This window comes from Xyrauchen texanus, chromosome 14 (genome assembly GCF_025860055.1).
Source record: "Xyrauchen texanus isolate HMW12.3.18 chromosome 14, RBS_HiC_50CHRs, whole genome shotgun sequence".
Classification (NCBI taxonomy): domain Eukaryota; kingdom Metazoa; phylum Chordata; class Actinopteri; order Cypriniformes; family Catostomidae; genus Xyrauchen; species Xyrauchen texanus.
Genome location: NC_068289.1, coordinates 6,417,132 through 6,434,609, shown reverse-complemented (window position 1 = coordinate 6,434,609; position 17,478 = coordinate 6,417,132). Strand labels below are relative to the sequence as shown.

The 17,478-nt window shown below is 37.2% G+C and overlaps 1 protein-coding gene across 1 annotated transcript; it reads left to right on the top strand.

The window, feature by feature from the left end:
- Nucleotides 1-1,955: 1,955 nt before the first annotated feature.
- Nucleotides 1,956-5,429, top strand: LOC127655335 (V-set domain-containing T-cell activation inhibitor 1-like). Its single transcript, XM_052143092.1, has 5 exons — nt 1,956-2,191; nt 2,332-2,396; nt 2,536-2,895; nt 3,738-3,995; nt 4,904-5,429. The coding sequence occupies exons 1-5, from the start codon at nt 2,160-2,162 to the stop codon at nt 5,011-5,013; spliced, it is 825 nt and encodes a 274-aa protein (XP_051999052.1). The 5' UTR covers nt 1,956-2,159; the 3' UTR covers nt 5,014-5,429.
- Nucleotides 5,430-17,478: the final 12,049 nt, after the last annotated feature.

Here is a 17,478-nt window from a genome sequence, read left to right as displayed (position 1 = left end):
GTGTGGTCATAGGACACAGACGTTAGGTGGCATTTCCTGCCATTACTTCACTTTTCCAAAAAATACCTATTAAACCGAGAAGCCTGAAAGTGTGTGGGTTTTTGTTTCATGACGATTATCAAGGTTTTATAGTGATTATCTTTGGAACATATGAGATAATATATAGCCTATTAAAAACAGACAATGAGAGGGAAAAGTAGTTGCATAAATTGAGCTATACAGAGATCCTAAAATGCTCATACTGAAACCTAAGCATGATGCATTAATAAAATAACATCAATACTTAAGAACTTCCAAAGGGGAACCTATGGGTTTTGTGCTAAAACTATACAGTTTAAAAACCTCATATAAGAACCTGTTTAACAATATTTGCAGACAGCAGGATTGATGTCAAGGTGCTGGACTTTCTAAAGGACTCAACAATTAAGATTTGGAAATTGAACATGCACCTGTTATCAGAAATTCCAGAGAAACTGCGTGTAATAATAATGCATGCAGCAAATGTGTTTCTAGCTATCGTCGTGATTTACATTATCCAGTACATCTTTCATCATCAGAGTTTCATTTTCTCGGGATATTTTACATAGTGTTCATTCCATTGATATTGTTCTTAATATTAAAAATAATTAAACAAACTAGAACAAAGTCATGGGTGCTCTGTTGCTATTTGTCCTCAAGTCTTTCAGCTCATTGGAAATGATCTGTTCTGGTTGGGATTTCTCCTTGTGGATGGAGACTTTTATCTCTGTATAATGACCAAACATAATGCCACATTGATTGAAATTCCATGCAAGAAGGATCCAAGCCTTGAAGAAATCATCATGATTAGGCCTACAGGCTATAAAAACGATTCACGGGTAAGCATTCTAGCAGGTAGCCTATTATGTTATGATAACATTTGACAACAACTTGAATGTGAATGACTAATAAGCAGATAATTCCCTCAGAATATAAGTGCGGCTCAATTTATTTTTCCTGTTTATACAGTCTCTTGATTATTAGCTGTTAACTACAATCCTCATTATGTCCACATTGAAAATCTGGGATTTAAATGGGGAAGTTGTCACAAAGGCTAAATCTCAATAACCATAAGATTTGGAGTCAACATTTCAATTGTGCATAGAAAAGGTTTTGTTTTGAACCCATATATCAAAACCCTTATAAATTAAAATGTGTTTTTGTGAATTCAACCCTCCAAAATAAATGTTAACAGTAATCATATTTTTGTTATAGCTCTTGAATAAATCTCTATTTCAAACAATCTACCTTAATTATGTATTGATCATCTTTGTAACACATCATTTAAGACACATAAAGGTACAAAATATAAAGAATAATCTAGTGTTTTGGACTTTTTTAACCAACAGCTAAGTAGATATTGAAGTAGTTATGGATAGGATACAGTTCACAATAACACACACACACACACACACACACACACATATATATATATATATATTTTATAATTGGACCAGGGTTGAAACCAACATACAAAACTACTGCAAAAGAAAACACACATTTGTGTAACTGGATTTTTGACTCTGTTAAAACTATATTTAATTAGATATAGCCCTTGTGACTAGCCCTGGTGACCCCTATTAATAATGCAATACAAAATAAAAAATCTAATATTTGGTCATAAATATATATACCTGTACATAGCATGACTTATCAGAAGACACATTTCTAATAGCTCATACTGTAAACCAATACTGAAAACGTTCCTAACTACTGTAAGTTATACATACAGTATATACTACTCTAACTAGGAATACACTGTGTGTATATACATTAATGATGAGGATTTTCTGTCATTGTTTTGCACCAGTCAAATTATGCCTTGACCAACTACGGGCTCACTTCAACCTGTGCTGTGAAGAGGGTTGATATATACTGTAGGGGAGGAAACCAGTTACTTCAGGACTTAGTTATGTCGAGTTGTGTGTTAACAGTAGTGTCCACACACACCTCTCAAAGGCAATATTGACAGAAGAAGGGTGTGCTGCTCTCGTTCAGTGGAATTAAAGTTTGAAACCGGCTTTGGAGGATAAGAGAATACCTGCCGAACTTATTGATTTATTGCTCTCTACAGAGACGCTGCACAGAGTGGTAGATCTATTCATCAATGATACGGCTTAAAATAAAAACAGATTATCACAATGACTTCAATTGGACAAATAATCTTTGGGAGGTAATGAAAAGTGCAACTTTAACAATTAATACCTACTACAGTTGGCCATTGTTGTAAAATAATCGCAGTATGTTGAAATGTGTCGCTAACTGAATATTGCTAATAAATGTGTTGTGGGTTTATATTTTTTTCTTCTGTAGTATGATTTTTCTTATAGTAGTAATCTCTGGACTCATTATTTTCATTCTGGCTATTGCTTTTTCAGGTTAGTAAAAATCTTTCCATTGCATTGTGTAATTATACATTGTATGAAGTTTAGTCAGTTAATGGATGCCTTCTAATAAGTGCAACTAGATTTTTTGAGAGATACACTAAATGTTTGTGTGTGGATATGTCTTTCCTAGTGTCCCAAGGTACTGTTGAGAGCAGTAGTCCCTCTAATGTGGGTAATCTTGGACAGGATGTGGTCTTGAACTGCAGGTTCCTCACCAATAGTGGAAATGGGCAATTAGATGATGTGTCAATCACTTGGCTAAAAGATGGTCTCCGTGGCGTGGTCTATGAATACAAGAAAAAAGTAGCCCAACTTCAGGGGCAGAACACGCAGTTCAAAAACAGGGCTCAACTGTTTCTTGACGTTATCCCTACGGGCAACGCTTCCCTACTCCTGAGAAGTGTGAGGCTGGAGGATGAAGGTGTGTATCGCTGTAGTGTCAATGCACCAAAAATCTCTGGGACTACCACCATTAACCTCAAAGTGGCTGGTAAGTTATTGCATTTTTTAAAACATTTGATTAAAAACTAATTAATATGTTTCAAAATTAACACATTTTATTTTATTTTGATTTATATTTAACTTTAAATCTAAAAGAAGATTAATAAAAAAAAACACTCACTGAGCAATTTATTAGGAACAACTGTACACCTACTTATTTATGCAATTATCTAATCAGCCAATCGTGTGGCAGCAGTGCAATGCCTAAAATCTCAGTGATTTCAACCGTGGCGTGATTTGTTGGTGTCAGACAGGCTGGTTTGAGTATTTCTGTAACTGCTGATCTACTGGGACTTTCAAACATAACAGTCTCTAGAGTTTACTCAGAATGGTTCTGTGAATGGAAACGCCTTGTTGATGAAAGAGGTCAACAGAGAATGACCAGACTGGTTCGAGCTGACAGAAAGGCTACAGTAACTCAGATAACCACTCTGTACAATTGTTGCGAGCAGAACAGCATCTCACAATGCACAACACGTCGAACCTTGAGGCGGATGGGCTACAACAGCAGAAGACCACATCGGGTACATTATTAGGACCATATTGTTCCTAATAAAGTGCTTAGTGAGTGTATAAGCTATGGCTAGTTTTAAACATAAAACACATCTCAAAATGTAATTTGGTGAAGCAATCAAATAACAATCTATTCTATTTAAAAACTATAAATTTTTTACACATATTTGTAGTACATGGTTACAGTTTTGGAACTGTGCAGATCTGGATGTCCCTTTTCACAAACTTCTTGTTGCAAGTGTCAAATAATAATTCCTATATGTTATTCTAAATTGATACAGACATAAGCTGGTGTGCTGTTCTCTGTGTATTTTGCAGCTTTTTCTGCTCCCACATTTACTCAACAGAAAGAAGGGTCTCTGACTGCTGAGGCTCAAAGATGGTTTCCACGACCAAATGTTAGCTGGTTGGGTCAGAGCGGGGTGCTGTTGAACAGTAGCACCCAATTTAGCAACAACTCTGCTGGAATCACAAAAGTTGTTAGTGTCTATGAAGGCCCAGTAAAAGCTGATACCACCTACACATGTGTTATCCAGAACAATCTAGTGAAGGCTGTCTCAGAGGCAACTATAACAGGTAAATAAATACATGTTGACTAAAAAAAGTTGTAAAGATTACGCAAATTACCAAGGAAACCAGGACTCGCTCTTAATCATAATATTTACACTGAGCATTGGATTGCATATCAAATTAAGTCAATAAAAAATAATTATCTGACAAGTAAGCCCAAATAGACTTGTTAAAACATTATGACACATGCATTTGGCTATGTGAGTTGCACAGCCTTAAACACTATACTTCTGTTACACTCAAAACAGTTTTTTTTGCCTAATTTAAGGATTTACGCATTTCAGTTTCATGACAAAATTCCATCAAATTCCATAAAATCTTTAACAAAATTATTAATTTAATGTTGTTTAATTTAAAGATTACTCAGTTCAATTTCATGGAATTTTTTTATGAAATTGAAATGTGTAAATCTTAAAAATAGGCAAAACTGGGGGCCTGGATATCTCAGCGAGTATTGATGCTGACCACCACCCCTGGAGTCACGAGTTCGATCCAGGGCATGCTGAGTGACTCCAGCCAGGTCTCCTAAGCATCCAATTTGGCCAGATTGCTAGGGAGGGTAGAGTCACATGTGGTAACCTCCTCGTGGTCGCTATAATGTGGTTCACTTCTCGGTGGGGCGCGTGGTGAGTTGTGCGTGGATGCCGCGGTGGATGGCGTGAAGCCTCCACACACGCTATGTCTCCGCGGTAACGCGCTCAACAAGCCACATGATAAAATGTGTGGATTGACAGTCTCAGATGCGGAGGCAACTGAGATTCGTCCTCCGCCACCCGGATTGAGACACTACGCCTCCACGAGGACTTGGAGTGCAATGGGAATTGGGCATTCCAAATTGGGGAGAATAATTTTTTTGGTGTGTGTGTGTGTGTTTAAAGTTAATCTTATGTACTTTTGTGATTATTAATCCTCAGGAAATGGAGTGACAGGGAAGACATACTACATTTTTAATGCTGCATCTACAAACATGTTGTCTTTAAAACTACTGTTGGCAGTCATCTTCACTCTCTCTGCGTTCCAGTAGAAACAATGAACTTTCTTCAATGGTTGTTGGTTAATAGAGAAGTCAACCACCTTAAAGTTAAATAAATATACATTGAACATGGAACCTACTTAGACACTAATTCAATAAAGGTGTTTTTTATGATTAAATAATGAATTGTATGCCCCTGATGTTTGTTTGCACTCGTGTCTTGATTTATCTAGCCAGCAGATGGGGACACCCATACTTTGATCATGTTGTACAGGCATAGATTTGTCTTTACACTACTTGCTCAGATTTCAGACAACGCCTCATAGTGTGTACATGTCTCTTGATTAGTTAGTGAGACTAGATCTCAAATAACATGAGTGAAAAAATTAACTACTCACAAACTTTGGTCTTTTGCACTTTAATTTAAATGGCAATAATTTTGTGCTTGCACTGTGATAATAAAGAGTTTTACAGTCAGACCCTCAGATTAGTTTATTAGCTGTTTTTTTTTCTCACTAAATTAATCCTGAACTGTATTGTGCTTTATCTGAAATGTTATATGATGTAATTTAGAGTTAAATGGCCTCTTACAACTCTCCTGTGTGTTTGAAAATGTTTTCAAACTGTTTTCCCTAAACACTCCCCCTTCTACTTCTATTTTATGGTGGATCACAACTTAACAGTGCATTACCGCCATCTACTGTTAGCATGGACCAGAATACCTAAACGTCCTCTAACTATCATACCCCCGTTTATTGACCTGTCAGAGCTATGGCTTTAGCCAGCTGTACTTTGGCGTGTACAGCTCCTCTGGCCTCAATACATAGCCCCTCAAAGTCCAGAGGAAGGGGGAGAAGAATGAGAAGAAGGGAAACATTTTTTTTTAAAAAGTGACTACTAAAGTTTCTATATATCTATCAATATATTTATCTTTAATATTCTCCCATAACTTAAATCCTACCAATTAAACCTGTGCTTTCCAGGAACCTAAACAATTCAGAATTTTCCCCCTTCCCGTTTCTGGATTTAACAAGCTTGTTAATGTTATTTCTTGTTCTCCTTTCCTCCTCATCTCTTCTAGCTCTCTTTCCTCACTATACTTCCTACAATACATGTTCTACTGTTTCTCTGAATCCATACCATTCACAAGGTCCATTAGGATCCTTCGATATTAACTGCATACTATTATTAAGTCCAGTATGCCCCTATCCCAATCTCAATCTTGATATTATATTTTCTTCTTTCCTGCTCCTCCCAGAATTCCTTCCCCTCCCCACTATTGACTGTATTGAGTATAGATGTCTCCCCTTAGTTTCTGTATCACAATATTTATACCTTCTTTTTTATTAATGACTTGATCTCTGATCTACAGTGTGAAATCTCCATTTCCACTGTATTGCCAATCTATCATCCTCCTCATTCCCTTTCACTCCCTCATACCAGGACCAACATAAATTGCACCTTCACTCTTAATTGCTGTAATGAATATAAAAGATGAAGAGTTTTCCATATAATATCTTGCCTTGTTTCAGATTGCCGAACATCAAGACTTACCAGAGCAGAACTTGAGTCTGAGCATAATACTGTGTGTTGTAGATTTATCTCACTTATCCATTGTATTGCTATCATTATTGACATACATTCACCAGTATAAACTAATAACTTTTCAGATATCCGTTTCTTATTTACAGTTTTCAGCTTTGGAATGTTAAATGCAATCCCAATCTAGCCACTATTTGGATTCTTTGATGCATCTGTGAATTTGAGTGTATTATTTCTATAAAGTGACCATAAATACTCCCTCACCAAACCACTTCTTGTTCATTCTGACCTTTTTGTCTAGCCTCCAACAATGTCAGGTCCACCATTGTTTAGGGCAGAGGAATTGGTGAAACATCTGCACTTGATGCACATGAGTAATTATTTAAACATTTACTATATCCCCTACAACCCATCCATATCTATTACATTTCCTTTTACCCTGCTCCCAACATGGTTCTAACATTTTTGGTGTGGGATGATTTGTAACCTGTCCTTTAAGATTGGCCCAATAAACCGCTGTCAGATGTTGCCTTCTTATTCGGAGAGGCATTTCACCTACCTCCACCTGCACTGCTGAAACTGGAGTTGATGGATAAGCTCCACAATAAATTCTCATTGCTTGTGCCTGAATTCTGTCCGATTTAACCAAGTGAGATTTTGATGCTGCTCCATGAACTATAATTCCAAAGTCCAAAACCGATCTGATCATCTGAGCTGTATATTTGATTTAAGGCCATTCTGTCTCCCCACACTCTTGTCCTGAAAAACACCTGATTATGTTCAAAACTATCTTACAGTTCTCCACTATTTTCCCTATGTGTCCCTTCCATGTAAGCCTTTATCTAACCACATCCCCAGGAATCTAATTGTAGGGACTCGTTCTAATGTCTTGTTATACAATTTCAAATGTAATTCCATATCCACTCTCTTATTAGTGAAGAAGTCTGTCTGCGTTTTCTCCACAGAGAATTTAATCCCCACTTGTTTGCCCATTTCTAATCTTAATTTAATGCTACCTGCATTTTTTGTACATTATGCTTATTATTTCTTTCCCTGTACTATTGAGCTCCATCATCTGCAAATAATGATTTGCCAACACCCTTTATCTACTGTTGAAAATACATAATTTATCCTTATTATGAACAATAAAGGACTAATGGCCCTTCCTTGTGGTGTGCCATTCTCTATCACACCACTAGATGATGTTGATTCCACAACTCTTTCCTTAATCTGTCTTTACATAAGAAAATATTTAATCCAATTGTACATTCTTCTTCCTATCCCCAGCTGCCCCAACTTCATCAGCAATCCTTTTTACCATAAGATGTCATAAGCCTTTTCTAAATCAAAAAGCACTGCAACCACTGACTCTTTATTTATCAATGCTTTCCTGATATGCGTTTCTAAATATATGACTGGATACATTGTACCTTTTCCACTCCTATACCCACTCTGATATGATGAGAATTTTCTTTTTATTTCAAATGATACTTCAGTCTATCAGTTATCATTATTTCCATTATTTTACATAAATGAGATTTGAGAGCATTTGGTCTGTAGTTTAGTGGAATGCACGGATCATTCTCGGGCTCCCTTGGGCAACACCAATGCTTCTTTCCAACTTTGAGGTAGTGTTCCTTCCTTCCAAATCTTCCTAACCCACCAATGCATTGTCACTAAAATGCTTCATCATATTGTAACTTATTCTATCTTGACCTGGAGTTGATTCTTTCTTTCTCCTTTTTGCTTGTTTTAACTCAAGCATCTCAAATGGGACATCCAACAAATGATTCATAACTCCCCTCTTATCTTTTAACTGTGGATATTCTTTAAGGGTATTTTCCCTTATTTTCCTACTTCTGTCAGATTCTCAGAACTATTTACTTTTACGAATGCATTTAGGAACATCTCTGCCTTGTCTTATTTTTTAACTGCTATCTTTTCACCCATACTCAAAACCGGGTATTCAAAGTTCTTCCACCAGAAGATAACGGTGATGGCTCCTATGGTGTCTCTTACAACCCTGTTGAACCAGGTCTTCTACTCTGTGTAGGTCTGTCAAAGCACAGCATGTCCAGGTAACTATTCAATTAAATCATTTCTGTATTGGTTCAGTACAAAGTTCTAACCAGTAATAACAAAGACGTTTCTCGGTTAAATACGCTTAGCTCGATCTACTGCATCTGTGCCATAATGTCGATTACCCCAGAAAACATTTTTGACTTGTACTACAATTTGTACAAACAAATGAAGTCTGTGGGACATGCCACAGTTGCTGTGGATGGAGCTTAACTTGTATTAAAGCCAGAATATTCCTTTAGAGTGCAGTAGTGTTGTAACTGATATTGTGATAATCCATTTTTTTCCAGAGTTCACCTTTCGTGCTAACTGTGAAGAAAAGGTCAGACATCAACGTGGTATTTGTTCCATTGTTGTTCCTTCTGCTCTGGTGGGGGGCACTAAAGAGTCACGCTGTGGCTGTCCAGGGACTATCCCAGGTAACTGTAGCTAGTGTTACAGAAATTGTTCACCCAAAACATTTTGCAGTCTTACGTTCTTATGAATTATTTTCTTCAGCTGAACACAAATGAAGATATTTTGACGGAGATAAGAAGTGTACACGCGCTCTCTGCAGACATCAAAAACAAGGAAGTGTAACCATGTTTCGAAATCATGATTATGCTACGGAGAACGCAGATGTCAAGATTTAAAGTGGAAAAAGGTCTGTTTCTCACTCAAAAACGATCATGTTGTTTCAGAAGGCACGAATTAAAACAATCAAGTTGTATGAATTACCTTTATGCTGCCTTTATGCTTTTTTAGGAGCTTGGAAGTTTTGGAACCCATTGACTTGCATTGTATATAGATAAACACATCTCCATTGAAATATCTTTGTGTTTGTGTTCCACAGAAGAAAGAAAGTCATATGACTTTGATACTGCATAAGGGTGAGCAAATGAGAGAATAATCATTTTGGGGTGAACTATTGCTTTAATATACACTCACCTAAAGGATTATTAGGAACACCATACTAATACTGTGTTTGACCCCCTTTCGCCTTCAGAACTGCCTTAATTCTACGTGGCATTGATTCAACAAGGTTCTGAAAGCATTCTTTAGAAATGTTGGCCCATATTGATATGATAGCATCTTGCAGTTGATGGAGATTTGTGGGATGCACATCCAGGGCACGAAGCTCCCGTTCCACCACATCCCAAAGATGCTCTATTGGGTTGAGATCTGTTGACTGTGGGGGCCATTTTAGTACAGTGAACTCATTGTCATGTTCAAGAAACCAATTTGAAATGATTCGAGCTTTGTGACATGGTGCATTATCCTGCTGGAAGTAGCCATCAGAGGATGGGTACATGGTGGCCATAAAGGGATGGACATGGTCAGAAACAATGCTCAGGTAGGCCGTGGCATTTAAACGATGCCCAATTGGCACTAAGGGGCCTAAAGTGTGCCAAGAAAACATCCCCCACACCATTACACCACCACCACCAGCCTGCACAGTGGTAACAAGGCATGATGGATCCATGTTCTCATTCTGTTTACGCCAAATTCTGACTCTACCATCTGAATGTCTCAAAAGAAATCGAGACTCATCAGACCAGGCAACATTTTTCTAGTCTTCAACTATCCAATTTTGGTGAGCTCTTGCAAATTGTAGCCTATTTTTCCTATTTGTAGTGGAGATGAGTGGTACCCGGTGGGGTCTTCTGCTGTTGTAGCCCATCCACCTCAAGGTTGTGTGTGTTGTGGCTTCACAAATGCTTTGCTGCATACCTCGGTTGTAACGAGTGGTTATTTCAGGCAAAGTTGCTCTTCTATCAGCTTGAATCAGTCGGCCCATTCTCCTCTGACCTCTAGCATCAACAAGGCATTTTCGCCCACAGGACTGCCGCATACTGGATGTTTTTCCTTTTCACACCATTCTTTGTAAACCCTAGAAATGGTTGTGCGTGAAAATCCCAGTAACTGAGCAAATTGTGAAATACTCAGACCGGCCCGTCTGGCACCAACAACCATGCCACGCTCAAAATTGCTTAAATCACCTTTCTTTCCCATTCTGACATTCAGTTTGGAGTTCAGGAGATTGTCTTGACCAGGACCACACCCCTAAATGCATTGAAGCAACTGCCATGTGATTGGTTGATTAGATAATTTCATTAATGAGAAATTGAACAGGTGTTCCTAATAATCCTTTAGGTGAGTGTAATTAAAGTAAAGACCAGAAAAATTTGGTAATGGCTGAAACATTAGTCCTTTAAGAGGTATTTTTAGGATACAAATGCTAAGATATTAAGTTGAATCGGTCATATCAATTAACATGCACATATCTGTTTTGTGTGTGTGTGTGTGTGTGTGTGTGTGTGTGTGTGTGTGTGTTTGTACACATAGGTGGGTTTCAGGGTTGTGGGCATGGCCATAAATGACACCCTGGTAAGACCCACTGGTCTTGTTGTGGAAGTGTCGTGCATAGAGTCCTCTGTGTATTCTGTGTATTCTGCATAATCTGGGTGCAGTCTCCTCGTAGCCACTTCAAGACTGTGGAGCTCTAAGACAAACAAGAAGCTCTCCTCTTTACATTATAGGAGAAACTTTTACCATAAAAGTCTCTGCACATACTCAACCATCTTACAAATAGAAACAAATAATTTGCCTGCCATATAGATTTCACATACCATATCCTGTCATTGTTATACCTTGCAAGTAGCCTTGGTTTATCCATACAATGTAACACTAAAAAATTCCTACTCATTATTTCATCTGATATGGGCACAACATCAAGTTCTGTCTAATGTCACAATAGATAAAATGTCTCCTAAATAAATGTAAATCTAAAATAAAGTTACGTTGAACATACATAGTGTTTATAGAAAAACACCAAATGTTTCTTTATAAGTATTTTAAACATTTCTTACAACTTGTTTAGTTCAGAACTTCAGTATTGTTATTTTAAACAGATATCTTATTATTTGTGTTTACATCATTGTATTATGTTCTCTATTTTGTTTTTATCATAATCAGCATGTTTTCTTTGAGATTACGCAGCAATATGATCAATGCAATATGTTAGAAATGCATCAAACAATAATGGTGTATTTTTATATGTGTGCATGACTCCGTACCAAAGAATGCCTTTTGTTCTGTAAACTTCCACATATCAGAATGATCATATTTATATACAGCATGCCATCACGGATGTGTATGACTTTCATTCTTCCGCAGAACACAAACAAAGATTTTTAGAAGACTTCAGCTCTGTAGGTCCATACAATACAACACTAGCATGCGCGGAGCACTAGATGGTGCTAGAAAGTGTAAACAAGCTTAAAATCATGAACGGCAAGGTTACGTTTTGTCTGTTCTCACCCCAACCCAACTGGATTGCTTCATAAGACATGGATTAGACCACTGGAGTTTTATAGGTTACTTTTATGCTGCCTTTATGTGCTTTTTGGAGCTTCAAAGTTTTGGTCACCCTTCACTTGCATTGTACGGACCTACAGAGCTGAGATATTTTCTAAAAATCTTCATTTTGTTCTGCAGAAGAAAAAAGTCACACATATGGGATGGCATGAGGGTGAGTAAATGATAAGAGAATTTTACTTTCTGGGTGAACTGTCCCTTTAAGCCTTTAGATCAAAAGGTTTTTTAGAACATGAGAAGCGTTTCTGTCAAGTGTATCCAAACTTTTGACGGGTAGTGTATTTGTTCAATCTTATCACATCCATTCTTAGATTTTTAGATAAAAGAAAAAATTTTTACCACAGCTCATTCTTGGCCAATGAACGGTGTAAACATTCTGGAATCCTCTGTATAACACTAGATGGCAGCAATGTTTCGTTTTGTAAGTACACTTTTAAATTTCCGCGAGTAAATTTCCAGAATTTTCGTTAGCGTTCCTCTTTCCATCACGTCATCATAACTTTGGAAAGGAGTTGTGAGCTGTAGCCCGCCAAGCATAAAAGTAGTCCTTTAAATTCTGGCGACAGTTAAAAAAAGTTCCGTCGTTCAGTATTTCGTGAGTTGTGTAAATCTACTTTAGAACAATCTGTGCTGTTACAAATGAATTTAATCTTATATAGTGTTCTGGTAATATTTATTAATTTAGATAAACGAATGAAAGACTCTTAAACTGCCAAAATATAGAAGAAGAAGAAAAAGAACATTCTAATGTTTAATTCACCTTCATAAATAAATAATACCATAATTAATCTAAGGAGAGTCATCAGACAATAACATCTAGTAGTTTTACTATGCCATGCACGCACGCGCGCGCGCTCACACACACTAGATTAAAGTACCCGGTCAATTAGTTCGGACTCGCAAGGACACCATACACTTTTCTGCTTTTAACTCTTTCTTTTCTCTTTGAAATCTCTACGCTTTAACCTCCACACAGCCAAGAACATAGTTTTGTATGACTGGAAAATCTGACTATGAGGTATTTTTTATTTTTATCAGAAATGTTCAGTGTAATGTAGGGTTTACAAGCAAGCTCTTCTACATTTAGTGCATCCTCTTCCGGTGTGGTGTGAAGGGGGTCTGTTACATTTATGCCATAACCTGGATACCATCTAAATGGCTGTTGGTAGGGGTTGTTCAAGGGAATGAAGTTAGTTGAATGAAGTAGAGTGTACTGCAGCAAAGTATGTCCTTATTTAGATCTGCATTACAGTCACTTACTGATAGGTGCTACTGGTCTCTGTGCAACAGACATGGCTTGCAACAGACCAATGAAGAAATCATTTGCAGTCTGGCAATCTATGCCAATATTTAATCACAATACATGAAGTAATAATAGTATTTGTTGCTGAGTCATTTACAAGAATAATAAAAATAAACCACCAGTCTGAGTCTAGGATTTAACCTGGGCTGTTGCATGCAATTTTTCACACTCGAATTTAAAAGCTCACCACTTACACATACTGTGGACCAATTGCCAAAAATGTGTCTAATTTTTCAGATAAATAAAATAAGATAAAATGTAAAACAAAGAAATTATGATGTCAACTGAATATATATTATTTAGGATTCTACATTAGGTCACTAATCAAATGTAAGCAAATTTGTGACATTACCATGTTTATTTATGCAAAATAGAAACGTTTTAACAAGTGGATTCAGACTTTTGAATGGGACTGCATATTGCTAGGGTGCTTCGAACATAACCAAATCCTTATTTGTTGTTGGATATCCAGCAGAAGTAACTAATGATGTGCATCGTTAGATTCGTTGGCTGTTTGCCGGGGACGTCATATTCCTTGGTGGGCCCTTTTTCTGTGTGCAGCTTTACATAATCCTGCTGGGTATAAGGGCTGCTCACTATAATATTGATTTATATGGGATGTACGCCATTTAGCAACTAAGCTCAGTGATCTCAACCCAATTTCCTTCTCTTCTCAACCTATCTTTCATTTCATCTGTACTCTCTGTCTAAAACACATTTTCTTGTTTGGTATTTTTACATTTTCAACCTCTCATTTCTTTTTTCACTTCATTTATCAATCATACTTAACATCTGACAAATATTCACTGCAACAGACATTTCCTCTTTGTTTTTCCTTCACTTGCCCTTTTGTAAATGTTTCTCAGGTGCTCTATCTGATGTGCACATCCTCCTTTTCTTGTATCTATTAGTATGGGACTGAAGTCGGAGTGTTCACCTACTATCCTCAATTGGATCTCTAATCTCCCATCAAGCCATTGCAAGGTGAGAAATCTTCCTCACCCATCAGCAACATGTCATGTCACAGTACCAAGACCAGATTGTTGTGACAATGCTTGACAACCTGAGCTAAATCTTCTTTTTCACTGCAGTACAAGGGCTGAAAGGAAGAATAAGCCATGTGCCAGATATTTTTAAATCTGGCACTACGATGAGACTAAATTATTCAATTGGATTAGTTAACATTAGCAGTTTGTCAATAATTCATTCACCATGAGAAATGTGGTTTCCAGGACAACTTGCATAACATAGCATTAAGTCCCCCTTTGGGCACCTCAGATATTTTTAGAAACAGAGGCATTTATGCTTGCTTGCACAATTAAAGAGACAGGAGTTTCAAAAACACCTCAGAATATTTCATCTGCAATTGTGTCCATTGTTCTCGTAAACAAATATTTTCTGATAAAAAAATAAATGTATCTATAAAACACAAGTAAAGGTAAATAAAACCTGATTGCAGTTCCTTTCTGTAGGTCATAACCTCATTTACAACTGCGTAAGACCAGAACTAAGATATAGAGGCACAGTTACATCCAACATTTAAAAATAGTCATATCTCGTCTGTGGAAGCAAGTGCACAATGAGATTTTAATTTACTTTCCCACCTCCTCCCCAGCTCCACTTGTCTAGATCTGTTTATAGGGCATTTCATGTTGTCCATTGTGTAGCGGCAGCAGCAGGGTTGCATGCTACGTCTTATACCTATGTACTGTATGTTTTGCAGTAGCAAGTCTCGTACTTATACTGTAGATATTTTTAACTGATATTATACTGGTTATCATTTAGCATTATCACTTAAATCATTAGAATGACCATTATTACAAAGATTCACTTTTAACCGGAAAACAACGGATATTTCCGATGAAAACAGAGTAGCTTCCTCTCCCTTGTTTGTTTTACAAGTTTTTACAGTTTTGTATCTGATGTTGTTTTGATATCAAGACTTGTTATGTTAGTCCATTGACACCCCTGAATGTTTCATTTTAAGTCATAATTTCTGTTTCATAGATTTACCTAAACAAAATCTTTCCAATTACCCCTTTGTTGGGAATCACTGGTTTAACCTACTAAGCCCACATTAGTTGGTACTTCTATTAAGGACACTCTTGTTCTCTGACACCCAATGCCTGATTAATTTGTTAGACGTTTGATAGATAGATCTTCTATCATTGCTTTTGAACACCAGCTCAGTTTTTGCCCACCACACTCCCTCTTTCCACTTGTGATGTTTCCCTCTTTCTTGGCATATGGGCAAATGCTGTGTCACTTCATTAACTGAAATGTCAGTATACAGTCACCCTTATCTCCATATATTGGTGACAAGATATGCACTTGACAGACGCTTTGGTCCTGCAGAGCCAATCAACTAGCCCTTGCCAGGACTTCTCAAGGTTGAAGCTGTATCACATTCATTTGCTTGCAGAGTTTATAATGTCATTGTTTGCCATTCCTCAGTTAACATACTCAGAACACATCCTGGCTCATTATGCAGACTTGCAAGAGAATGGTCACAGATCTACTGCTCTTAAAGTAAAAGATAAAGTTTTCAATCACCTTTTCTTGTATCTTTGTCATCCCTTCTTATTTTCTTCTAATCTAATCTTTTTGTTGTATGTAGGTTTATGACAATGTTCCTTTTGGCCAGTGATCCATAACTTATTCTTGTAGAAAACTGAGAAACTCAGCAGAGCGAAACTATTCTCTGACAGACAGTACTGTCAGGGTATTAAATGTGTGCCTTATAAACGAAATGAGAGCGTGTCCAGTTCTTTGGCTGCTGCCTACTTGAGCATGATGATCCCCCAGCACTGAGACTATCTGTGAGTAAATCTGGTAAATTATCTGTAAATCAAGAGAAAATAACTAAACTTATGGCAGCTCAAGGACTAGTCACAGGCTGATCTAAAGGGCCACTCAGCAGAATGTGAATCTGTCCTGCCTCGATGGATCCAGTTGTAAAGGACATAAAGCAAGGGTACACAAATTATTTAATTATCAACCCAGTTACCTCTCAACAACAGTATGCGTCTAAAATCGCATAGGCCTACTAAGCATTCTACAATCCGCACTATTCTACACAATATCGTAGTGTAAGGAATGTGTTTACACTGAAAAATGCAACAAGAAGAGTACTGTGTGTACCACAGACGGTATACTTCTTTAAACAAATTAATAGAGTGTGAAATGTTGTTCACTTTATACACTCTGCTGTTGTGGCTTGCCCTACATACCTGGCAAGGATGCTGGCCTGACAAAACAATTGTTATAATGGCAAACTACCAAAACGTCAGTGGTAACAACACTTTAGAAAAGTGGGTTGAATGTTTCACCATCATCCCAAGCTGTGTGCATTATGTTTTTTGAGATATAAGTGTAGGGCTGAGGTTGGCTAACCTGCTAAAGCTAACATCAAGTATGTTTGAAATGTCACAAAAATAGCAAATTACTCTATGTAAGTAAAACATTTTAGTGTTCCATTTAAGATGATACTGAACTGAAAATTCAGACAATAGATGGCAGAGTGCATAGTGTGTCATTTGAGACACAGCTAACATGGGACATGAAGCCTTATGGCTGAATGTACTGTGTGTACCATGAGCACCCTGACTGACCTGAGAAATATTTACAGCAATCATGACATGTGTCCGGTATTTCTGTCAGCTGTGTAAAATCAGAACTAACAATGCCCCATTCGAGAATGAATCATTCATTGGAATTGGTTCTTTTCAAACAAAACTGTCTGAATCGATTCGGTCTAGTCTGATATGTTTGGACAGCACATTTACCGAATCATTTGGAGCAGTTTGTCTCTCACTAAAACAGTATCAGGAGACAAAAACACAGAGAACAAACAGTGTGCTGTATTTTGGAAATTTACACACAATCGATTGAAACAAAAGACAATTTTTTAAGAGGTAACTGAGAAAGTATTTTATGTAAATAAGGGGCCGTTCACACTTAACACATTGTTGCATCAGCCACAGCTATTTTGACAATGTTTTCATGTGTGAACATGCGCTAGATGACTTCACAACATTTTGCTGCATTTTTATTATCTCTCACAGATGTGCTGCAGTTTTTAGAGGCCATATCAAATTAAAAGGACTTCAACTGTTGAAAACGCATGTTGAGATACCAGAGTTCTGCTCAGGTGTACCATTGCGCTGCATCTTGCATCTTTTAGTGCAAGAAAGAATTCTGTGGTTAAGGGATCCTAAGTCTTTTAGAAATGTTTT